General features: G+C 37.8%; 1 protein-coding gene and 1 pseudogene across 2 annotated transcripts in view; both read left to right on the forward strand.

The window, feature by feature from the left end:
- LOC306888668 (fanconi-associated nuclease 1-like) overlaps positions 1-5001 on the forward strand; it is an 11312-nt pseudogene extending 6311 nt beyond the window's left edge. Inside the window, exons 5-14 of the transcript in view lie at positions 349-582; positions 1516-1647; positions 1724-1832; positions 1944-2063; positions 2153-2321; positions 2733-2900; positions 3557-3660; positions 3777-3971; positions 4569-4698; positions 4864-5001. The product of the transcript in view is annotated as a fanconi-associated nuclease 1-like (transcript). The remainder of the gene's footprint in view (positions 1-348; positions 583-1515; positions 1648-1723; positions 1833-1943; positions 2064-2152; positions 2322-2732; positions 2901-3556; positions 3661-3776; positions 3972-4568; positions 4699-4863) is intronic.
- A 1767-nt stretch (positions 5002-6768) lies between these two features.
- LOC306888186 (membrane-bound transcription factor site-1 protease) lies at positions 6769-25212 on the forward strand. The gene is made up of 23 exons (XM_079446362.1): positions 6769-6928; positions 9203-9714; positions 11314-11571; positions 14909-15118; positions 15213-15323; positions 15457-15566; positions 15869-15985; positions 16183-16250; positions 16345-16447; positions 17163-17314; positions 18454-18615; positions 18889-19033; positions 19134-19322; positions 19565-19737; positions 19912-20027; positions 20146-20302; positions 20953-21077; positions 21200-21277; positions 21388-21528; positions 21672-21803; positions 24020-24146; positions 24274-24404; positions 24513-25212. The coding sequence occupies exons 2-23, from the start codon at positions 9495-9497 to the stop codon at positions 24713-24715; spliced, it is 3228 nt and encodes a 1075-aa protein (XP_079302488.1). The 5' UTR covers positions 6769-6928; positions 9203-9494; the 3' UTR covers positions 24716-25212.
- The last annotated feature ends 171 nt before the right edge of the window (positions 25213-25383 follow it).

Raw genomic sequence — 25383 nt, forward strand, 5'->3', positions numbered from 1 at the left:
CAAATAATGCTGAGAAAGTGATCACGATTTCCCAAAAAATATTAAGCAACAAATGTTTTGATAATATTTGATAATAATAAGAACACCAAAACAGACTATTAGAATGATTTCTGAAGGCTCGTGTGACCCTGAAGACTGGAGTAATGGCTGCTGAAAAGTCGACTTTGCCACCATGGGAATAAATTAGATTTTTAAATATATATTTAAATTGAAAAGTTATTTAAAATTTTAAGAATATTTGCTAATATTACTGTTTTTTTGATCAAATAAATACAGCCATAAGAGATATGACAAAAGTCCTGTCATGAGTGATGTAAGTGAATTATACACCAAGCTTGTCTTTTTCAGGGCCAAGCAGGCTGCAGGTTCCTGTGTGCGTCTGTGCTGCAGGTCACGTGCTGTGTTCTCCCGTGTCCTGCTCCTGTTCTCCCTCACAGACTCTTTAGAGGAGGAGGAGATGGCTGCTGGAGGTCAGGGGCAGCTCTACGCCATTCTGCTTGTCAATTCTGGCTGCCTAGCTTTCCCAGAGTACACAGTAAATGGCTCAACCAGACTGTTTGAGGACTGGGATGACCTCATCAGGTCAGTTTTATATTTTTTTATAATCATACTTTGCTCAAGTGACAAAAGGTGTATAGATAAACGAAAACGTTTAAAAATAGAAAAAAAATGTAAAAGGATGATCCTATTTGTCTATTTTAGGACGATTATGATTTTTTGCATTATTTCCATGACAATTATGTACAGCAATTAAAATTATAATGCATTTTTGTAATACAGATATTTAAAAACTAAACAAGGATAAATTGTAGGAAGTAGAACAAATACTACCATGATATGTAAATATTTTAATATAAACAAATTTAAACATAATTTTTGACATAATTAAATTTTAAAGTGTATTTTTTATTTCTTTATTTTGATTTTGGGCTGAAATATGACCTGTATATATTCTTGACAGGTTTTGTGAGATTTGCCTCTAAAACATACATTTGTGACCCTGGAGCACAAAACCAGTTTTAAGTCACTGGGGTATATTTGTAGCAATAGCCAAAAATACATTGTATGGGTCAAAATTATAGATTTTTCTTTTATGCCAAAACTCATTAGGATATTAAGTAAAGATCATGTTCCATGAAGATATTTTGTAAATTTGCTACTGTAAATATATCAAAACTTAATTTTTGATTTGTAATATGCATTGCTAAGAACTTCATTTGGACAACTTTAAAGGAAATTTTCTCAATATTTTTATTTTTCTGCACCCTCAGATTCTAGATATTCAAATAGTTGTATCTCGGTCAAGTATTGTCCTATCATAACAAACCATACATAAATGGAAAGCTTATTAATTTAGCTTTCATATGATGTATAAATCTCAATTTTGAAAAATTGACACTTATGACCGGTTTTGTGGTCCAGGGTCACATTTTAAGTTGGCAATATTTGTTATGTACAGTATTGTCTCTTTTATTATTCTAAAATGTTAGATTCTATACATATTCTTCTGTACAGGTATGAAACAGCGAAGTGTACACTGCAGGAAGTGATTGCTGCAATGCAGACAGGCAGCTGCGAGGACGCCCATGTCCTCTATGCTACAGCAAAGTCCACCTGGGAGGAGATGAAAGACTCCTGTGACTTAAGGTTTGAAAATGAAAATGTATCTTTCATTGAATTTGTTTGCTGTTTTAAGATGGATTGAGTCTCAATATGTGTGCAGTCATCAAGAACAACTGCCTGTTTTTCTGTGGTGTTTCACTGTGGGCTGGACCTACACTCGGATACTGTCTCGAGGAGTTGAGATTTTACAAAGACCTCGCCGCTATGAGGTGGGTGAATACACAAACCATGGAAAAACGTGGAATTAATGATGCCATTGTAAACACTTTATCCTATATACTGATTTTACATGAGTTAGTTCAATTATTTATCTTTTGTAGGATGCTGTGGAGGAGCTCAGGAATCTTCTGTCCCAGTCAGTGTATTGTGTGGACAGTAGGGGGCGCTGGTGGCACAGACTTGCTCTCAATCTCCAGCAACACCTTAAAAAACATGAGCAGGTACCTCATTTGATTAAATGTTACTTTTGTGTGGGATACACAAGCATTCTTCCAAAGGACTGATTGATTTCGACACCTTTTGTATCAAGGCTATTTGTGCTATCCAGGATGGACTGAATGACCCTCTGGTTCAAACAGGCCACAAATTGTCACTTCACCAGCGAGCTTCCCGAATGAAGGAATCTGCTAGCTTGAAGAAATACCGTCTGCTGCTCTGAGATCTGCCCACTGTGCACGTAAAGGATGTCACTCATGTGAGTGCTCAGTTCGACATGGGGAACACCGCAATACAGCGTTATTCTATGCATATTATTTTGTGGTCACTAATTACTAAGTTAATTTATTGGAAAATGTGGATGAATTTTTGGAAAGATGTACAGCAGTGTTTTTTAGTATTATGAAAATACTTTTGTAGTATTTAGTCATTTTGAATTTGTATTTTTTTTATTTTCTGTTCTCATTTTAATGTTAATTTTAATAATTATGTGCTTTTGACAATTTTGTTTAGTACTTCAATTTTTTTTTGTATTCTAATCTTCATTTTTAAGTTTGTCAAGTTTAAGATTTTCATTTGATTTTTATATATATTTTTTTTGCATTTTAATGTTTAGTAGTTTTAGTTAACAATAACTACACAGTAACAAGATTTTAACAGGAGTGTTTTAACAGGTGACATTCGAGGCCAGCTCTTTCCTCATGAGGGTGGTGTGGGCAAATCAGTGTTCCTCAGAGCGGCCAATGAGGATGAAGGCTCCACAGAGGGACGAGGGACTATGGTCATGTGTTCTGTTGAGGAACTGACTCTGGAACACTACAGAACACTTGGTTTTGATCAAGGTCTGGCATCACATTGTTTGTGCACCATTATATGAAGGAATTGTTTTTGAAGAAATTGAGGAATCGTTCACTCAATGAATCAAACCTTATAAAGACAATGTTTTTTTCTGTGGAACACAAAAGAAGAAATTTTGAAGAATGTAGCTCATTTCATGATAAACTTGACATATTCCCTACTAGCCTAGCTCTCCTTAGTGCAGTCATAAGAGATGTACAGATGTTTGAATCATTCAGACTGGTTTGTGAACCAGATCAAGTGATTAATTGAAAAGATCTGAATCAAGCAAACAATTTTTTTTTATAAATCTGACATTGCTACTTAAGTCATGTACTGATTTTCAGTGAAAACTATTTAAATTGTTTCCAGTTCTCTGTTCCAAAGCTATTTTATTACTTCAGAAAACTTATATAGAGGATGAATCCTGTAGATCACTCGTATTTAAACCTGAAAAGATTGAAAGCTCCAGTCCTCTTTCATTGGGATTGCATGGAAATAAACAACCCATACATCATTCAAGATTCACTCTTTGTGTGTTCCATAAAATAAATAGTTTCAAAATCATATTCTAAATTTCTTCATAACATCATACACAAGCACATCCTTTCTGCTGTGCCTTTTATGCTTTAAATTTATGTTTCTAAAATCCTCTTTTAAGGTATTCATGGAGAAGGCTCTACATTTTCCACCCTTTTTGGACTCCTCATGTGGGACATCATCTTTATCGACGGGGTTCCTGATGTCTTCCGAAACCCCTACCAGGTACACAATAATTAAAGAATAAATGCTGTGCGCTTGACGTATTTAGGGTTATGCTTTATTGTCAGGGCATACCACCCTAACAGATCAGTGATCAATGACTGCATGCCCTTTCCCAGACTTGTCCCCTGGATTCGCACACTGATTGTTTCTATGGTAACCGGCGGGAAGCCATCGAGGCGCATGCTGAGATGTTGCGCGAGGCGTCTACCAAGACGCTGCAGGAGCTGCTCGCTGATGTGTGGAACGCACAGGAGGGGAGAGTGTGTGTGCTGATAAACTGGGAGCGCTTCTCCTCTCTTCAACAGGCACAGGTAATCACAGAGACTATATTTATGGCAAGTCTGTTCACATGACGGCCTTCTTGGTAATAGCTTTCCTGCAGTTCTAGTCTACTTGAATGGCGTAACTATTTGCAAAGATTACTTTACAATAATATATTTCAAAATAGCAGTTGAATCGGACATCTATAGTATCGTAAATGTTGTTTCTTCAGCTCAACTTACACAAAAAAATATTTTAAAGCTGGTCCAGCTAATGTGCATCTGTGTTTTTAGAGTAAAAAAACAAACAGACAATGCATCTATTTAAAAGGCAATTTTGTTTTTTTTCTAGTGCTACCACTTTGAGCATTGCGATTTCTTTCATTCATTTTTTTCTACTAATGGTCCGCCTCCTCCTAAAAAAAGTGTCTTTAACATTATTTGATAAAACACTGATTAATTTTTTTTCTTTCTAGGACAAGCATTCTTCTTTCGGCGTATTTTAGAATTGAATATTTTCATCTGTCGTTATTACAAATAGTATTTGTATTATTAGAAATATATAATTGACTATACTGTGTATGCCAGATTATGTTCACAACTATACACAAGCACAGTGTAATTGCTGTTTTCTTCGTCTGGTTTTAGAGTTCTAGTGGCATGTTTGGGTGGCCACTTCCTGAGTGGTGTGGTCCTCAGAAGGGCAAAGGACTACAGGCATTGCAGAGGAGGGCTTCCAGATCTAGTAGTCTGGAGCACGTCCAACAAGAAGTACAAGGTGAGTCAGAGATGTAGCTTGCTGGTTAGGAATGTATTCAACTTTTGAAAATGTGACTTGTTTTACTGCTTTAATAAGATTATAATGTTAAGAAACAATGGAAATAATGGATTTGTAAAGTAGGGGTTATTAACATCGTTCCTCATTTGAGTTGTGTTCTCCTAGCTGGTGGAAGTGAAGGGTCCTAATGACCGTCTGTCTCAAAAGCAACCGATCTGGCTGGATGAGCTGCATAAGCTTGGGGCTGATGTAGAAGTTTGTCATGTCACTGCCACTGGAGCACGAAGGTCTCAACGGGAGTGAGGCTGCTGTCACACTGAGAATGAAGACTCATGCATGCATGGCTCACCAAACAGGCATAGTTAGAAGTGTTTGAAAAACGCAGGATGGATTTAATAATGGTATTAAAACCTCTGCTGCTTGGCACTAACCTGGTGATGTAAGAGAAGAGTATTAATAGGCACTTGTAAGGGAGTTAAAATGATCTATTCTCTCAATCGGAATCATAAAACTGTTCAATTACCTCATAGCATTGGTTGTTTTTTATTCTTGTGCTCATTGTAAAGTTGCAATATATTTTAATGACTATTTGTTTTTAATTGAACATTTCTGGAGGAAATAATTGTAAGACATTAAATAAAAACATCAAAATTTAAAAGTTTTTGTCTGTTTAAATAATAATATTTATAGAACACATAAGCACATAATCTTGCTGCTTGCAAAAAGGGATTCCATTTTGTGTATTATGTCTACAATTTCTATTGTGGTCAAAAAACTCTTTGAAATACTGCATGACCACATTCCAAGACTGAAATACCTTTTCATTGCATGTCACGCATATCTTTCATGTTTGACACCCAGAACAAACCTAATAAATCATTACTTTTCAGTTTAACCTTTATACATTCTGAAGTTTGCGCATCATGCTACTGTAAAGTACATGAATCGGTTAAGTACAGATAAAAGGACACTATCAAATTTTCTTGATGTCCATTGCAGGCCAGGGAATTGAGTTATTAGAACACTTTATCTGTTCTTTATTTTCCCATTAACTCTAAGAACGATAACTAGAGATACCTGTAATAATAATTATATTAATGTCCACACCAGGTGAATTCTGATTGACTCAATATTACTATCGTTCATCAGATGAAAACAAAAAACATTCTGAAAGTGATTCCAATGATATTCTTCTGTGTAGTTGTTACTGTTATTGTCTTTGGAGTGAATGGGTCTTTAGGCAGTCACTGAAACTTTCAAATGGATTTTTGAAATAATTTGTGTTATTAATTTCTTTCATCTGCTCATAAAATGTTACAAAACCGATATTTATGTCAAATGTAGTGTTTATTGTATTCTATACATTTCAGTAATAATCTGGAAACATTCAAAATTGATCCATTATATCAAAACGTATTTATGTGTAAAAATGTAGCTGGATGTACATTACTTCAGCTGTTACCTCTGATGTTTGTGTGAATACTTGAGTGTAGGAAATAAATAATAAATGGATGATTGAATAAGATTTTTAACAAATAAGAGGAACTTGACAACAAATGTACAACTTCATATATAGACTATTGTGCATCGCAGCAAAGCCATATTGGATGACCAAATTAAGTAGTGTAATTCAGTCTGGCCAAGCTGGGAAAACGATGGACCTGATAAACACCAGTTTAGACCAGTGAAATCATCCTAAACCAGCTAAGAACTGGCAGCAATACTACTAAACTGTATGCCGCTTGTCATGCATTTGAACCTGTCGGCACCTATAATGCGACCCGCTCCATGTATGATAAAACAGCTTTTATTAGGCTACTTATTGGGCTATGACTGAATTCTTCAACTCACGCTAACGTATATGATTTTAGTGATATTTTACTGTTCAACTCGTTAAAAGATTTTCAGTAAGGGGAAATCACCGCGTGCACCTTTAACAAGCTTCTAAAGCACATTATCATATTACCGCAATAACCAATCGAATGGAAGCATTAAGGTATAAACGTTTTCTATTGGCTGAACGCCTATCCCTCCCGCGTCGAGACGTGACGCAGCGCTTGATAATTGGCTACTGCTTGTTGTGTTTAATACCAGTTTCTCACGTTATAGTCTTACGCCATTAGCTTGTGTGTAGTTCTAATATGTATTAAAGCCAAGATACAAAATATTTTAGACGACATATTCTGGGAATTAATAATTCCCTACACCATCATTGTACATTCCGCACATTGTAAGTATAATATGGGGTTGTTGGTTATGTGTGGGAACTGTTATGGTCATGCTTTGCTCAGCTAGCTGTTAGCTTGTAGCAGGAAGGAGGCGAGACGAGACCACATGTTTATCTGTTCTAGGGGGAAAACATTAACTTTGAAGTTTTTTTTAAGACGAAGGGGATCGCAAATAACGAGCTATTCTGGCAGTCTGCTTTGCGCAGCGTACATTGATTGTTTGGTTGATGGTTTAGCTAGCAAGTCTGCTAGTGTTATTGTCATTAGCTTGTGTGCAATCTATTGTTAAAAGTAAGGCATTAAATCATTTCAGATCTGTCCATCAGACAAAGTTTTGTGATCAGTACCGGACCGAAACAGTCCATCTAAACGCTGGCCTCAAAGTTCACTTCCAACTTGAACATTGCATCCAATACACAATGCTGTCTGTGTCGATGTGAAGGCTTTGTTCCAAGTGCTGTTCATAATGCTGTTTTTTTTCTTTATAAAAGAACATTAGCTACTATTTAGTTATGATATCGTTTCTGTATTTTATTAAATAACTAATACAATAAGAAAATAATGCTAATAAAATAAGGGCTTTTGCAGGCCTTTATTTTCTACTACTGTTGCTGAGAATAATTAGCCCACTGTCTGGAATAAGTGACTGCTGTTCTTTTGCTCGATTTAATAAATAAATAAAAGCCTAGTGGCTTTAGATTTAGGCTTTAGAAGGGATGATTCACCCAAAATGAAAATTGTCATTTACTCACCAAAAGGAGATGTCACCCAGAATAACTGCTTCATTCTGCCTAAAACTACAAAAGAAAATAAGTCAAACAGGGTTTATTTGTTTTTGGCCGAATTATTACTTTAACCTGTTAAACTAACATCCTAGATTGTGTTTCTTCACAAACAGAATCAAAGTAAACAGATTTGTGAAGATTACAATTACAATACACATTCTCTTTATTTTTGGCCACCTTTAAAGTTGCAATGAAATGGGTGGAGCAACTGTTTTTTCTTCATAGGAACCATTTACACATTTCCGAGCATCTCAGAAGCGGAAGTTGTCATAGAGTTTGAGATGTGGCCGTTACATACAAAAATGGAGACAAATGAACTTGGAAGTTGCAGGAATGACGTTTAAATGAACTAAATGATTGGAGAAGTCTGTCGGGACAACCTGTCATATACATGAGATTGCACCAATAGCAATCGACAACGATTCAATCAATTTACAACAGACTTAATGAAGTCTTTTTTTTTCTTCTTGCTAGAAATTCACTCTGATATACAAGAAAGGAATATCACAACTTCTGTTTCACGGCAACTTTAAAAGCATTTTTTTTTTCTTGTCTTGTTGACACAAGGATGGCCTTGTCTGTAGTAAAGAACCATATGGTGTGCACATTGGGGGCTTAGGTCTTACGGATGTAAAACTGAGTTGCGTAACAGCTTAGCCCATCTGAGTTAAGCCCACGTCTTGTGGGACAGGCGTTCACAGCCCAGGGTTAGTGGGGAATTAAGCCTCTGGATGTGTGCCTGTGGGTGGGGGACCATGTTTTCATGAAAATGTCTCTCACGTTATTAAGAGGCTGACACTGCTGTCTTTAATGACGGCAGTGCTTTACTTGCATGAACTCCACAAGTTTGTGTAAAACCTGATTATCATGTTCGCCAGCATAGTTTGAGATGAGCCAAAAACCATCTTTAACCATCTTCAGTGTAAATATCTAAATATCTGTAGAAAAAGTCCCACAATCAGCGTCAAATTTTCAGCCCAATAAATAGTCCTTGTCCTTTTGTATGTCTACACTGTTGTTCAAAAATAAGGTATTTTCATGTTTTTTCATCGTGATCATCAGGTCTTTTTAATAAGGTCTTTTCATCATGCTTACCAACGTTGGATTTATTTGATCGACCATAAAGTTACAATTTACATGAACTGTTGTCTCTTTTAATATTTTTTTAGAATGTAATTTATTCCTGTGGCAAAGCTGTTTTTTGTTTAGTTTTTTTGCAGTCATCAGTGTCACATGATTCTCCAGTAATCAATCTATGTTGATTTGCTGCTCATTTCTTATTATCAATGTATTATGAAGTTTATTCTGCTTATTTTTATGAAACTGTGAGACATTCATAATTCTTTGAGTAGAAAGTTTAAAAAAACAGGAAAAATGTCTTTACTGTTGTTGTTGATAAATTGAATACATCCTTGCTGAGTAAAAGTATCAGTTGACTGTTTTTCCAGCAACTAGCACAAAACTATTGTGTTGTCTCTTCTCTGTCTGCAGAAAGCATAAAAACCCTTTGGCCATTGTGAGGAAGCCCATCACCAGATGAACACCCCTCCTGATCTACAGTAGACTGTTTTATTCTCTTTGTGAAGATGGCCCCCTTCCTTCTTCTCAGGCTGCCACACTGATCACCTCCACTGGACCACAAACACACAATGGAGAGAAAACGCAGAAAGAAATAAACTCAAGCCATGTGTTATTCAGGCTTCTCTGCATTCTGGACTTAAACTATTTCAAAACTGCAAATACCCATTCACGTTTTTAGCTTTGAGGACACATGTATCTTTAAATGGGAAATGACCAGAAACAGACCGCAGGGACCATGATTGTATGGCTGTGCTTGCTTGTGGCCTTTTTAGGGGGTCGATTGCCCCCGGTGGGCACAGAGGAAGACAGTGGACCGTTCTCAACACCCTTTCCTTCTCCTCTAAATGCTGATGCACTCTTAAGCCCAAACTGCTCGCAGCTCACACTGAAAGTGGACTTTTCTACCAAAGTGGTCAAGCATGGTAAGTAATGTCATTGTTGAAAATTAATGATGTTGTCTTATTGTGTTTGTAACAAAAGTAGGATTAATTTGGCTAATAGTTAACCAGTTTAAGTGTTTGACTGTCAGGAGAACACTGTATTCCTCTGACTACAGCATGTTCAGACATTGTGTTTTAGCATGTCATTTTAGTGCCGTAATTTACTTTTTTAGTGTTGATAGTGACATTTTATTGCACTGAAAGTCAGCTATCAACCCGTTTATGGAGTTTATTGAGGATTTAAAGCAGCTGTTGCCCTTCGTGTTGTAATTTAGGGCAGGACAAAACGTGAGCATTTCAGGTCAAACAGTGCTGGTGTAATGTACTCCACTTTACTGCAGCTCTCTGTCCATTCATTGGCTGGATTGTGCCCTCTGCTCTGTGTTTGTGTGTGTTTGCTGGCGGCTGCCCCAGACAGTTGGCAATGCATTCCTAAGACTTAATCTGAGTCCAGCGTTGTTTTCACAGGGTGCACATTTCACTAGTTTGGGTGTGGTGTGGATGTGGGTATACAAGGCCAGAACGTAACACGTTATTTATAGTGGCCTGATTGCTGCTCTATGAATGCGCCCTTTGTGCCATCTTCTAATGTTTAATTCATTCCCGCTTCCCTCACCCTAAGCTATGAATTGTGGCAAGGAGATTTTATGTAGCAATAGTTCGTTATAATTGTTCAGCATTGTTTCATGTAAATTCAATTTTGAACAAAGCACATTGTCTACTAATCTGACTGCATTTATTTTAATCATCATTCTGCCTTCCTTCAGGACATATTGTACATTAAGTGGTTCATCATAAAAAAAATATTTTTTATAGTTTTATGCTCTATAGCCATAAATGTACAGCACAAACCAGTTCAGTTGGGTTGAGTCTGGATTGTATTTTTTTTTTTTTTTTGTTTTTTTTGTTCATGGATCGAGGATGATTGCATGTTTCGCATTCATGTCGATATCTGTCTACTTGAATTAGCTTCTACCAAATGATAGATAAATGTGCTTAAATGATTGGACATGCAACTTTAAATGTCAACAGCTATAGATATAGGAAGTGTTTTTTGATATGACATTTTGATTTTAGAATTACAGTCATTAAAAAAATTAAATGAGCATGGATAAATTGCTCACATGCATTAAAGTCGGCATTCATCTATTTTCTTAAATGTTTTTTTTTATTATTATTTGCATTTGCTTCTTTCTGCTGTCCCTAAAGCCACTCTTAATGCAGTCTGCATTGCATGGCATTGCATTCCCCCCATGTACTGTTGGCTTTGTTATAAGTTGCGTCAAGCAATCTGGAAGATGGCCATATTTCAAGGCACACTGATAGTCTCTCTGTTCAGGTTTGTTGAGCAAAGAAAGACTGGGTGTTCCTCTATACTCACCCTGTCCTACAGCTTCACTCCTCAGACGTTATTTCTGTTAAAGACTCTATTGTGGTTGTTGATGCAAGATTGAATCCATTTGAATGATGACTTGACGTGAATGCTAAGCCTTGCTGAAGTTGCATTCCTCAGTAAATACAAGCGCAGTTGTCCTGTGAGATTTTGCAATATCTTTTGTTCTCTCTCTCTGTCTTTTCTAGAGTACATTGTTGCATTTAATGGATACTTCACAGCCAAAGCACGCAGCGATTTCATCAGCAGTGCTCTGCGAGATGTGGATGCGGTGAACTGGCGCATCATACGGCGGGACAATCCTGCCAGCGATTACCCCAGTGACTTTGAGGTGGTGGAGATCCGGCAGGATGCCCGCAGCAGCCTGCTCACTCTGCAGGACCACCCCTACATCAAACGAGTGACGCCCCAACGCATGGTCCTCCGCAGCCTCAAACTGACTGACTGTAAGTAGTACTTTACCCTCATAACACTGGTATTGAGATCATGAGGATAATACTGTTATAATACTTTACTATGCCTTACTGTAATGTACTAAAACATCTTATTCTTAGTACATAGCATTATATTTATGAATCAAACCCTGCAGTGCTGTGCACAGGTCACACAGGTTACATGCAATTTTGTTCCTCCCCAGCTCTCTTTGGGGTGGCTGCAGGAAGGAAAGTCATCAGCAGGGGGTGAATCAAATAGGAAGTGTTTATTTACTGCATGGGGTGAAGGAAATGGCTTTCAGACATGTTTGAGGGGAAAGAATGTTCTGTCTTTGCACACCGAGTTCCCCACCACTAGAATAAAAAAGAAATCTCACCTCCATGCAAATCTGCTGTCAGTGTTGAGACTCTGGGAGAGTGATTGGTGTTTACTAGCACCGCTCCTGTATAATAACAGAATGACTTCCTCTCTATTCATGTCTTCCTTTACCAGCATCCTAAACAAGCTACACGGCTTCTGTATAATGCTTTTCCGATGTTTACTGCAAGATTCTTTGGCATCAACCCAAAAAACATTGAGACAAATTTTGCCAACCATTTATTTTGTAGTGTTAACTAACGTTCAATGGTTTGGGGTCAGATTTTGAAATTGATCACAAAGACTTATATTGGTTTCAAAGATATGCGGTTATTTTGAACTTTCTATTCATCAAAGAATCTTGAAAATGTGTTGAATTTAAAAAAAGTTCAGCACCAAATCAGCCTATTAGAAGTCTATTAGATTCTGAAGAATCATGTGACACTGAAGATTGGAGTAATGGCTAATAAAAATTCAGCTTTTCTATCAAAAAGTTGTCTGATTGATTGAGTCAATGCATCTTGTGTTCAGTGCTGTTTGATTCTCCAGTTGGTTCTTTTGATTCGTTGAAAAGAGCCATATTTATTAAGTCCATTCTTGAATTGGACATCACTGGTTGTGCTCATTGAGGAGAACCCAATAAAGTTTCAGATTCATTATTATGTGGTGCTTAGTTTCTCTCATCACATGCAATTCACATTCTCACAATATAGCTAAAATGTATTTTTGCAGACAGCACCACTCTGCAATGATTTTCAAGGAGCTGCTTATCAGTCTGGCTCCACCAGTCTGCACCCAGACCGCTAGCGTATCTCACTCTTCAACCACGGTCTATACATGGCACAGCATGGAGAAAGAGACCCAACTAATAGCAGCTAATGATGTATTTATGTTCTTATTACTGAAACCAAAGTGCCTCTAAGAATAACCCCTGGTCACAGTTTGAGAGCATAATGCAAGTAATTATCATTTAAATGATGTCAGGGTCAGCTCTACAAGAGCACGAGTGGGGGATTGAAATGTAATATAATGACAGTATATGCGCTAGTCTCGTCTGTATAGCTTTAGGGGGAATTAATGAGCAGTAATCAGCCAGAGAGGAAGACTGACATGTCAGAGCTGGACGAAGTGGTTGGCCTGCTTAGACACCTACGATTCCTTTCCAAGTGCTGCACCTGCACTCTACGAGAGGGTTTTTAACTCTTATTATTGCTCTTTACTGTTTGAAAAAAAAAAGTGCAACTATTCCTGAAAGCACAGGCTACTCATCTCTTGTCTGGCCAGAATTTATTCAAAGAGACAATAAAAATGCTAATGAAGGTGTAAATCAGGGGTCGGCAAGTAAGTTTGGCATCGGGACAAAAAAATGTTTTGCCACTAGATAGCGGGCCAGAAAATAGTCAAAGGATAATTTAAGAAATTAATTGATGAAAAATGCAACTAGAATTGCCTGTGACATACTGTTACAGTGTCTTTTGTAACTGTGAGCTGTTACTCGGTGTTAAATCCTGTGGTAGGACAGTCATTAACAAAATGCCACATTTGTGTGGCGGTGACAGGCAGAGCGCTAACTATGTGAGCGCTCCGGGCATTTAATAACTCCGCTCCTGGTTCACCATTCCCCGCACTAGTGTGCAAACTTTTTTCCTACCACATGACAAGCTAATTACATGGTTGTCAGTATTAAAAAGGCATAATTGCTGCTTTTTGCAGTGCAATTTTTATTTTTTTAAATCAGTTAATTTTCGTCAGTTATTTTACCTACGGATCGATGCATTTCTTACAGATTTCTGCTCAATCGAAATCGGATACAGTTAAAAGATTACATTTGTTTGAATGCATTATTGAGAGAGCGTTTGCGTGTGAATAAGTGTTGTAGTAGTTGTTTAAATCGTGCTTTCAGCTCAAAATAGTCAGTATCTCGAAGGAACAAACAAATTCCTTGAACTATTATAACTTCCCGCTCATGTCCATTGCCGCCATTCACATTCTTTCTGATTTGAGTGATCCTTCTCTATCAAGCTAGCTAAATATTTTAAACTTGTGAATTCTTGCTAAATATACAGTTATATTACGGCCGGGTCGTTGGCATGAATTGTACTCGTGATAGCGTTCTTGGAGCGAGTGAAAACCACGCCGCTCCGACTTTTAAAAAATGTGCTCCTTGCTCCATTCAAAATCACACCGCTCCACTCACATAGCCTACTCTGGTTGTGAGTAGGCTAACTGTTGCTGTCATGACAGATCTATTTCAGAACCAGCTGCTATCAAAATAATCTGGCTGCGGGCACGGGCCACATATTATTGCTGGTGGGCCACTTTTGGCCCGCGGGCCGCCTGTTGCTGACCACTGGTGTAGATGTTGATACTGTGTGGTTAGGTTGGTGTTAGACAAATGGACGAAATCTGATACTCTGCAGGTTTTGTCAATATTTACTGCCATTTTTTTACTGGGTTTACAGTATTGTCACTTTTGGGCCTAGTGTTGCATTTAGTTGATTTAAATATGTTGCCTAGATATTATAGCTAAAGTAATATATTATATTATCAGGTACATAGCTGAATTACTAAAATCCTTGTTGAGCTGTGATTTATTTTGAGTCTCGAAGTATTCATAATAATGGGGTATTTTTTATTTTTAAGTTCTTGGGCGACTGTGTCTATAGAGATGGCATAAAAGTGCTCTTGAGTTATGAGAAATAAATGTGTGCCCTTATAAAGTGAATATAAATGCAGATTAAATGGGGAACAGAGCCTGAAAGTGTGATAAATTATATGATAGTTCAAGAAAAATTGAAAGACATTATTTGAAGTGAGCATTTTTAATAATCCTCCTCAGCGCTGGGTGACATTAGGGTATATTATAGGGGATGGCAGAAGTGTGTCAGCCAGTAGATCTTCTTTTATACAGTTTATAACACCGTATATCCATGGCACAAATAGAATTGGTAAATTGGATGAAATATAATTCTCATTCCTTTGCTCGTTTAGCGGGCACTGATGGGGCGTCCCCATGCAATGACACACGCTGGGTGCAGAAGTGGCAGTCATCAAGGCCGCTCAGGAGGACCAGTCTTTCTCTGAGCTCAGGATTCTGGCATGCTACAGGAAGACACTCCAGTCGCCGTCTCCTACGGGCCATCCCCAGACATGTCGCCCAGATACTGCAAGCAGATGTGCTCTGGCAGATGGGATACACTGGTATGTTTTAAAGAATGGGCTGTTGTAATTAATTTTCTACTACTTTTGGAGATCAGGTTTGTGATGATGCTTGTTCCTGTTTGTTCATTTGCAGGCTCTGGGGTGAAGGTAGCAGTATTTGACACAGGGCTCAGTGAGAAGCACCCTCACTTTAAGAATGTTAAAGAAAGAACCAACTGGACCAATGAGAAAACACTGGATGATGGTGAGACATAAAACAATGTCATTAAATCAATCATTATTGCATTCTGAGTGAAGTTGACAGAATCAGCCCAGATTAATTGTTCAGATTAGCATTAATCATTCTCTTATCTGTGTCTCTCGCTTTCTTTCTTCAGGGTTGGGTCATGGTACCTTTGTTGCTGGGGTTATTGCCAGCATGAGAGAGTGCCAGGGATTTGCTCCTGATTCTGAGCTTCATATCTTCAGGGTTTTTACTAATAACCAGGTAGCACACAGCACTTAAATCCATGATCCTATACAATCACCTTTCAAAAATTAATTTACACTTTTATCATACATTTTATTCTTTTCAATCACATTTTAAAACATTAAAATAGAAAAGTTTAGTATTCCATAAAGCCATGATTTTTTTTTTTACTGTATTTTGAGCAAATACATGCAGCCTTGATGAGCATTATAACTGGCCTCGTTTTTTTTATTTATTTTAAATTTTTTGTATATTACATATTTATTCAGGGTGATTTTTACACATCTATTCATGTTATTCTCCTTTTTCCCTTTTCTTAGGTGTCCTACACCTCCTGGTTCTTAGATGCCTTTAACTATGCCATCCTGAAGAAGATAGACGTCTTAAATCTCAGTATAGGGGGACCAGACTTTATGGACCATCCATTTGTTGATAAGGTATTGACAAATTAAATTGACATTTATTCATTCAGCAGGTGCTATTGTCCAAAGCAAACTACAAATGAGAAACATCTCAAGCAACAAGCTAGCAAATTTGAATGATGTACAGGCCAACAATACACAGTACCTTTAAAGTTTATGCTCTCTAAAATGTAGTGCTCTAATAAAAGCTAAACTCTTCTGTGTTTAACAAGGTTTGGGAGCTCACAGCCAACAAGGTGATTATGGTATCTGCTATTGGCAATGATGGCCCACTCTATGGGTAAGAAAAGTATCTTAAAGACAAATTATTAGATTTGGCCAATATTTCCTACCTTATCTATTGATATTGATTTTTTTTTTTTTTTGTCTTTCAGAACTCTGAACAATCCAGCAGATCAGATGGATGTTATTGGTGTTGGAGGGATTGATTTTGAGGACAACATTGCCAGGTTCTCATCCCGAGGAATGACAACATGGGTGCGTTCTGTCTTTTGGTGACATAACATTACTGCGTTTTTCCTGTGCAGCTGCCTAAAGAGGCCAGTTAGAAGATGCCTGTGCATTTTGATCTGACCTAAAAAGGGCAGACAGACACCTCCTGCTACACAAATCTGGAGATTCCTGGCCTCCCCCGCTTTAGGAAGGAGAATAAATTGAAGATATGCACATGCACTTCAAAAGACTCAGTAAAAACCCTCTATTGCACCTTTGAAGTGGTTCAAAGAATTACAGCTTTGTAGATTTACATTAAGTTGCATAAAATGAATGTACTTGAGAGAGAAGATATAAAAAAACAGGTTCCCCAGTTAAAGAACAATAATATATATTAAAAAAATCATATAAAATAGAATTAAAATTGAATTCTTGGTAAAATAGTCAAGGTTTTTAACTAAATTAACACAAAGGTGAATATCTTGACCTTTTTCTTTATTTTTATTTAGATGAAAAGTCCAAAACGATGCAAATAAATGTTTGAATCTGAGTTGTGAATCAATTTATTATCAAACTTACCAACATCCCAGTAGCCATTTTAAAGAAGTGCTGGTGTATGACTGCTGAATTTTGACTCCATCTCTAATGAGTCATTGAATGGAACGTGCTGCTCTCTTTCCCACTCATCACAATATCTGTCAGTCTGTCTTGTCAGCTCAGTTTAATCATTGTTTTGATTTGTGTGCTGTCTGTGGATCAGGAGCTGCCAGGTGGCTACGGCAGAGTGAAGCCTGACATTGTGACGTACGGCTCTGGTGTGCGTGGCTCAGGATTGAAGGAGGGCTGTCGTTCTCTCTCTGGTACCAGTGTTGCATCACCTGTGGTGGCCGGGGCTGTCACATTACTGGCCAGGTGAGACAGATGAACAAAAATAAGTGCTTTGCATTAACATTCACAAACTCGCTCAGATTATTGTCCAATTGTTTTTTGTTTTTTTTTGCTTTGTAGGACCATAAAAATGAAAAAATTAAATAAATTCAGGAGCCATTACTCCACTCTTAAGATCATCCAGAAATCATTCTAATATGCTGATTTAGTGTTTATGAAACATTTCTTATTCTTAACATTTTTGCGAAAAGTGATTCTAATTTTATGATTCTTTGATGAATAGACAGTCTAAAAGAACAGCATTTATTAGAAGTATAAGCTATTTGTAGCAGTGTAAATGTGCTTTAAATTATTATTTTTTTTACAATTTAATGATTCCTTGCTGAATAGAAGAACTAATTTCTTTCATAAAAAATCTAATTTCATGTACTTGACCTCAAAATTAGGAGTGTCTCATTTCAGGCCTATATACTTAAAAGAGATTGCACTTTAATTATTTCAGGTGTGGACATTTTATATCCACTTAGATCAGTGATTCAGATCAGGGTTTCATTATTAGGTCTGTGTTTGCTGCTTTATCAGGGCGCTGATAGTGATTGATAGTGGGCACACTTGTACTTTGTACATTTATTGCTATAAACACATCACTCACACACAACTGATATGAAGTAGAACTAAATAAATTGGTCCCCAAAACCAATAGTTTTCTGCGTAAGTGCCTTTTTTTTTTCAATTCAATGCAAGAAAAGAAAAACAAGAAACAAATGAATTGACAGAATCCATCTTATTTTTCCACAGGGAATTGAATGTCATAGTCTCTCTTTTACTGTCTTAGCTTTTGCTATATATTTGATGTACTCTCAGACTGTGATCGACAAATTAGGTTAGCCCGTGTTTCCACTTTATACGGAATATATTTCATTTCACTTCCTTCAGTTCCCTTCCTTTCCATCTCTTTCATATATATTGCTCTCATTTGTATTAGTCTCTCATAGGTACTTGACCCCATCGGCCTCATTGCTTTATGGCCTCTGAGTCACCATGTGCCAGTGTTTCTTTCAAGACTGTTTTCCGGTCCTCAACCTGCGGTTGCACTGAAATGATATCACATTAACCCCCATCCATTTAACTGAACCATGTTTATTTGTCTTTTGTCTTTCCAGCACTGTGTTGAACAGAGAGTTGGTGAACCCGGCCAGTATGAAGCAGGCCCTGATCGCCTCAGCACGCAGGCTGCCAGGCGTTAACATGTTTGAGCAGGGCCATGGCAAACTCGATTTACTCAGAGCCTACCAGATCCTTAACAGCTACAAACCGCAAGCCAGGCATGTCTCTTGCATACGCAAAAATGTAGTGTTCTGCTCTCTGACAAGCATTCTGCTCTCGTATCATGCTCTCATTATCTTATTCATGTATGCTGAATTGGTCCATTTAAAATGTAGCCGTTATATCTATTGCACCCTCATTAAGATTTAATTATGTTCCAGCCTGATTATAGAGATTTGATTTGACCTGGTTCATTATCTTGCACTGGCTCCCATTGAGGTCATCGTCCTTTAATGAATTTCTAATGGTGTTTTTTTTTTTTTATTCTTTAGCCTGAGTCCAAGCTACATAGATCTGACCGAGTGCCCATACATGTGGCCCTACTGCTCTCAGCCTATTTACTACGGTGGCATGCCGACGATTGTCAACGTGACCATTCTTAATGGCATGGGTGTGACTGGAAGGATTGTGGACAAGGTAGGCAATAATAAATAGACTTCTTATTTTATACATTAAATTGTATTTTCAACTATCCATGGTCCATTTGAAGAAGCTCAGTTATGTTTTACATCCACAGCCCATCTGGCAGCCCTACCTTCCTCAGAATGGGGATTATGTGGACGTGGCGGTGTCTTACTCACCTGTACTCTGGCCCTGGGCCGGATACCTGGCTGTTTCCATATCTGTGGCCAAGAAAGCTGCATCGTGGGAAGGCATTGCTCAGGGTCATGTCATGGTTACAGTGGCCTCACCAGCAGAGAATGATGTGAGTAACAGTACTGTCCCTGATATCTCCAGTAAGGTGATAATTGAAAGGGCTCTTCTGCTTAAATCATAAATTAATTTTATTGGTTAATGACCACACTTTTTTTTATTATTGGTTTATTACACTTCTAAGATTTTCTTAGAAGGCTTTCAGACTTCTTAGAAAATTTCAAAACTGCTTTCATTTTGGCAGGAGTATGATTTGAGATCATGACCTGCTGTGGTCTGTTTTTTTGTATCCAGTCAGCTATAGGTGGTGAGATGACCTCTACAGTGAAGTTACCGCTGAAGGTAAAGATTGTCCCCACTCCTCCACGTAGTAAGAGGATTCTGTGGGATCAGTACCACAACCTACGCTACCCGCCTGGCTACTTCCCTCGAGATAACCTGCGCATGAAGAACGATCCGCTTGACTGGTGAGCCTCGACCACCCAAAATAATCCACATTCAATCAGTTGTTAGAAAATACATTGCACTCTGAAAAACAATCTGTAGAGGGCAGCATTTTGTAGCTTGTTTCTAGAAACCTTTTTACCCCGCTTTTTCTCTTATAAGTGTGGATATGATGTTGGTTTTCACTTGTTTTGAAGGAATGGTGATCATATTCACACTAACTTTAGAGACATGTATCAGCACCTTCGCAGCATGGGCTACTTTGTCGAGGTCTTGGGTGCACCAATCACATGCTTTGATGCCAGTCAGTATGGTAGGTGCTCATCTAGTGGAGTGTTTTCTGTGTAAAGGATTCTGTCTTGAAGATGAATTGGTTTTGTGGTATAAGCATTGATGGAAATCAACTGTCACCTGTCTCTGCGTGTTTATAGGGACCTTGCTGATGGTGGACAGTGAGGAAGAGTATTTTCCAGAGGAAATCACCAAGTTGAGGAGAGACATCGATAACGGCCTGTCTCTCATCGTCTTCAGTGACTGGTACAACACATCAGTCATGAGAAAAGTGAAGTTCTATGATGAGAACACCAGGTACTGACAACATAATCTTTTGTCACTGTCTGTCTCTATCTTTAAAAAGAATACTGTACTGCATGTATCTCTGGCTAAATATTTAGTGGGGTCCACTAGTAAAAATGCTTTCTTTTGTATGTTTAAAGAAAAAATGCCATATTACATTTATAATATTAATGTTTCTTTAATATTTTTACTTTATTACCTTAATCCTGAAACCTTTTACAAATTCTTTAGGTTTATATAAAAAAACCTCATATTTCAGTTGTTCTCAGACTGTTTAGACTCCACAGTATAAGACAAAAAAACATTTGCACAAAGTTAGTGTTTCAGTAGACAATAATTTATCAAGACTGCCTCGCTAACTACTTCATTAACTGTGATTTTACCTGACATTTTTATTTCAGTAATGTGTTTGTCTAATTTTCCAATTACCATCTGCATTGTCTGTCCTAATTTAAATTAAAGTGTGCTTCCTATTAGGGCATTTAAGTGCCCTAATTCAAAACTAATGTAATTTTGGGCTGATTGAAATTGTGTAGTTTCTATTATTGGCTCTGACAAATACCTTTTTAAGTGGGGCTCTTAGTAAAGTGTCCAATTCAGGACAAACATGTTTTGTTTATCAAATAAAGGCAAATGTTGAAAAGTGCATTACACATTTGCAGGCAATGGTGGATGCCGGACACAGGGGGCGCTAATGTACCAGCCTTGAATGACCTGATCTCAGTGTGGGGTATGGCCTTCAGTGATGGTCTGTATGAGGGAGACTTCACAATGGCAGATCATGACAGTAAGATTATAACTTCTTGCTATATCATAAATTCCTGTTAAATACATGATATTGAGCAGACCGTTTTAATGGAAAAACAAAAAATAGATTTCAATTAATATACCATGTCTTTTTGCTTTTAGTGTATTATGCTTCGGGGTGCAGCATTGCTCGTTTTCCTGAGGATGGGATTGTCATCGCTCAGACCTTAAAAGATCAAGGTACAAGGCACTTGCTGTGATCGTACACCTCACATTATTGCTCTATCCATGGAGACCAGCTAAATGTTCCCTTGTTTTCTTATTGTTATCTGACATCCTCAAATTTCTAGGTCTGGAGGTCTTGAAACAAGAGACGGCAGTGGTGGAAAATGTTCCTGTGCTTGGACTGTACCAAACACCCTCTGAGGGGGGAGGCCGTATAGCACTCTATGGAGACTCCAACTGCATTGATGACAGTCATAGACAGAAAGGTAAAGGCCATTTGTGTTTATAAGCTCACAATTTGAGCAGACAAATCTGAGAGAAATATTTTTAAAGACCTAGCACCACTAAATATGAATTTTTGGATGTGCTAATTTAATTCAATGTTTGGGTTCTCTTTTCTCCATTTTAGAATGTTTTTGGCTTCTGGATGCTCTGCTGCAGTACACTTCCTATAGCATGACTCCACCCAGCCTCACCCACTCTAAAAACAGAGTGGTGCCCCCTACAGGCACAGACAGGCCATTACCACAGAGATTGGAAGGTAATATTTATTTAATAATTTTTCAGTTGTGGTCGACCGATATATCGGCCGATATCTGGCATTTCTCAAATATCAACATCAGCCGATAAGATTTTCTGTTTGGCCGATGCGTTCGAGGCATCTTTTATTTTGACGGTGCAACAGACCTTTATTTTGACATTTACATTTAGTAATTTGGCAGACGCTTTTATCCAAAGGGACTTACAATCGGGGAATACAAGAAGCGATTCATCTTGAAGAGGCAATCAGCCAGAGGAAGTGCTCATAACACCAAGTCTCAGTCATTGTTCAAATAAGTAAAAGCTAGCAAGGGAAGGAGAGAAAGATAGAGGGAAAGATTAAGGTTTTTTTTTTGAGTTTAGGATGAAGTCAAGTAGTGCCGAAAGAGATGTTTTCAGTTGTTGCTTGAAGATTGACAGGGATCCAGCATTCCGGATAGGGGTGGGAAGATTATTCCACCAGCCAGGAATGGTGAACGAGAATGTTCTGGAGAGTGATTTTGAGCCTCTCTGTGATGGTACTACAAGGCGTCGCTCACTACCAGATCTCAGACTTTTTTGGGGGGGGGTGTAGATTCGTAATAGTGAGTGGCAGTAGGAGGGTGCTGAGCTTGTGGTTGTTCTGTATGCAAGCATCAGTGTCTTGAACTTGATGCGAGCTGCCACTGGTAGCCAGTGCAAGGAGATGAAGAGAGGTGTAACATGGGCTCTTTTGGGCTCGTTGAAGACCAGTCGTGCCGCTGCATTCTGAGACCGCACTGAGAATGGCAGCACCTCACGCACATTCTCCCTGACTCCCTCTTGTTCGCTGTCGTCGTTAACCGTTCTGTCTAATACGGATAGAAGTATGTCTTATAACCAGATAGAACTGTTAAAGGAAAAAAGTATTATAACGTTTGCTTTTATATTATTATTATTAGTAATAGAAAGGCAAACATTATAATACTTTCTCGTTTGCATTCAGCAAATGTGCATTTATATTATTTAAACAAATCTTTGAATGACTAATGAGCATTTAATTTCACAAACCTTGCAGACTAGTCAAATCCAGCTGTGAGATCTTATAAAGTGTGCATTTGTATCCTGTATGATCGTGTGTGCTCTGTGTGACGGTCGGTCCGTGTGAATTGAATGCAGACAGGAGGAGCATTCAGCTTCACTGAAGACGTGTGATCGACAAACTTTAAACTCCTGATTTTATATTATACTGCGCTTTATGCATTTCCCCACTGCCATATTCATGTAATTTTCACTGTGTGCTGTATGTAAAATGAGTGTTACCTTGGCTTTATTTGAAAAAATATGATTCCTAATGCACACAAACATCCCAGAATACTGAGTGCCCTGTTGGTTACAGTGTTTACTTCCTTTTTAATTATATTTTTATTAAATATTTATTTATTTGTGAAAAATACTTTGTCATCTAAAGTATGTTTTTTACAAATTTATTTTTTTAATCCATTTTCAAATTATTTAAAATTTCTTAAATATTAAAATAAATAAAATTATATCGGCTTTTTGTGTTACTAGACCTCTAAGATCATCTCAGAGTTTGCTTTTACATGTTCCCAGATCACAGATGAAAACCAAAGGAGATCGAGCCTTTTCTGTGGCAGCCCCACATCTGTGGAATAGTCTCCCATTGCACATTAGATCTTGTGACTCATTAGACTACTTTAAATCAATGTTGAAAACACACCTTTACTCTGTGGCATACAGTTGCCCCTAGCTGTTGGGACATTGTTCAGTGATGGATATTGTTGTGTCTGTTCTTGATTAATCTTTATATGTAAAGCACTTTGGTCAACTGGTGTTGTTTTTAAATGTGCTATATAAATAAATGTTGATTTGATTTGACTTTATATCGGCCACCTGCTTTCCAAGATATCGTCATCGGCTGTCAAAAAAAACAATATCGGCCAACCACTATTTTTCAGTACTGTATTTATGCTGAGCTTAATTCATTTTAACGCAATTTAAGTTCAATTTAATTCATACTTTTTAATCAAACTAATTTATTATTAGATTTTTTTTATTTTAGTCATTTTATTTTTAATGCATTTTCAATTCATTATTTATTTTTAATTCAAGTAATTTTTTTATTTAATTACCTTTTAATTCATTATTTTAAATTTTATTAATTTCATTATTTTTAATTTTCATTTAATGAATTTTGTTAATTTTTCTGAATTCGATTTATTATTATTATTTTGATAGGTAATCACCTCTACCGTTACTCCAAAGTGCTGGAGGCTCATCTGGGTGACCCTAAGCCTCGTCCTCTACCTGCATGTCCTCATCTGTCTTGGGCTAAACCCCAGCCGCTTAATGAGACTGCTCCTAGGTCAGTACACATGAGACCGCTGCCATTCTCAACTACTGCACTGTCAGTGGAAACAAATCTAAATTTGGACGCATTGTCTTTTAATATCGACAACTGACAAAGTTTGTTGACATTTATTTCTTCTCAGCAATCTGTGGAAGCACCAGAAACTACTGTCAGTGGACATGGACAAGGTTGTTTTGCCTAATGTGAGGCCATATCGGCCTCAGGTTCGACCCCTGTCTCCTGGAGAAAGTGGAGCCTGGGACATTCCTGGAGGTGAGAAAGGAACTTTTGCTGCGTATTTAGGAAATAATCAACCCACAAAAGTGCCTTTTAGAATTCAGCGAACGCATTGCAGTAATCCATGTCTCTGTTTTTTCTCAGGAATAATGCCCGGTCGCTATAATCAAGAGGTGGGTCAAACCATCCCAATGTTTGCCTTTCTTGGTGCCATGGTTGTTCTTTCCTTCTTTGTGGTGCAACTGACCAAGGCCAAGAGCAAGCCCAAGCGCAGGAAACCCAGAGTGAAACGGCCGCTTTACCTTCAACAACAAACCCCTCACTCAGGCAAAAACCCCACCGTATGATCAGCCACATACCACATCTGGACAAACTAACGGGGAACAGTCTTCCCTGCGGTGTGTGTGACGCCGTAACCCCTTGATAATGAGATTTGAAGGGCTGTGTCTGTACATTCTTGAGATGAACCAGCCACCTGCGCCCAGATGAGGGCCTTGTTTGGACATCAGTGTTCCCTCTCTTGTCTTTATTCAACACTTGCCTTTCTATTTACTGACCAAATGGAGGAATGTTTCCTTTTTTTAATTTATTGATGAATAATTGACTATTGACCCTTGCTTTGTATGTCAAATGGGACAACCAAAACCGGCCATTCAGTTTCCCTGATCAACATATTGGACTTGTTTCTCCACGTCCTCATTTTTGTATTCAGTCAGACTGTGTTTTTATAAAACGGTTGTGTGCTTACATCCTTTGTAAATAGCCATCATGATTTCACTGTTGTTGGTGAGAAATTGTCAATGTTTTAAATATATCTTATCCGATATAAAGCAAGAAAACCCGCCTCTGTCTTTGTTATAAATCTTAGATGACCATCATCATATAATATTACAATTGGGAAAAAACAAGAACAGTTTTTATCTTGTTTGTTCAAGGGATGATTCCGGTAAACCACCAGAAGTATATGGAATGCTTCTGTTTACTTTTGCTGCTTTTGATGATGGATGAAACTATT

Source organism: Barbus barbus (assembly GCF_936440315.1).
Source record: "Barbus barbus genome assembly, chromosome: 22".
Taxonomy (NCBI): Eukaryota; Metazoa; Chordata; class Actinopteri; order Cypriniformes; family Cyprinidae; genus Barbus; species Barbus barbus.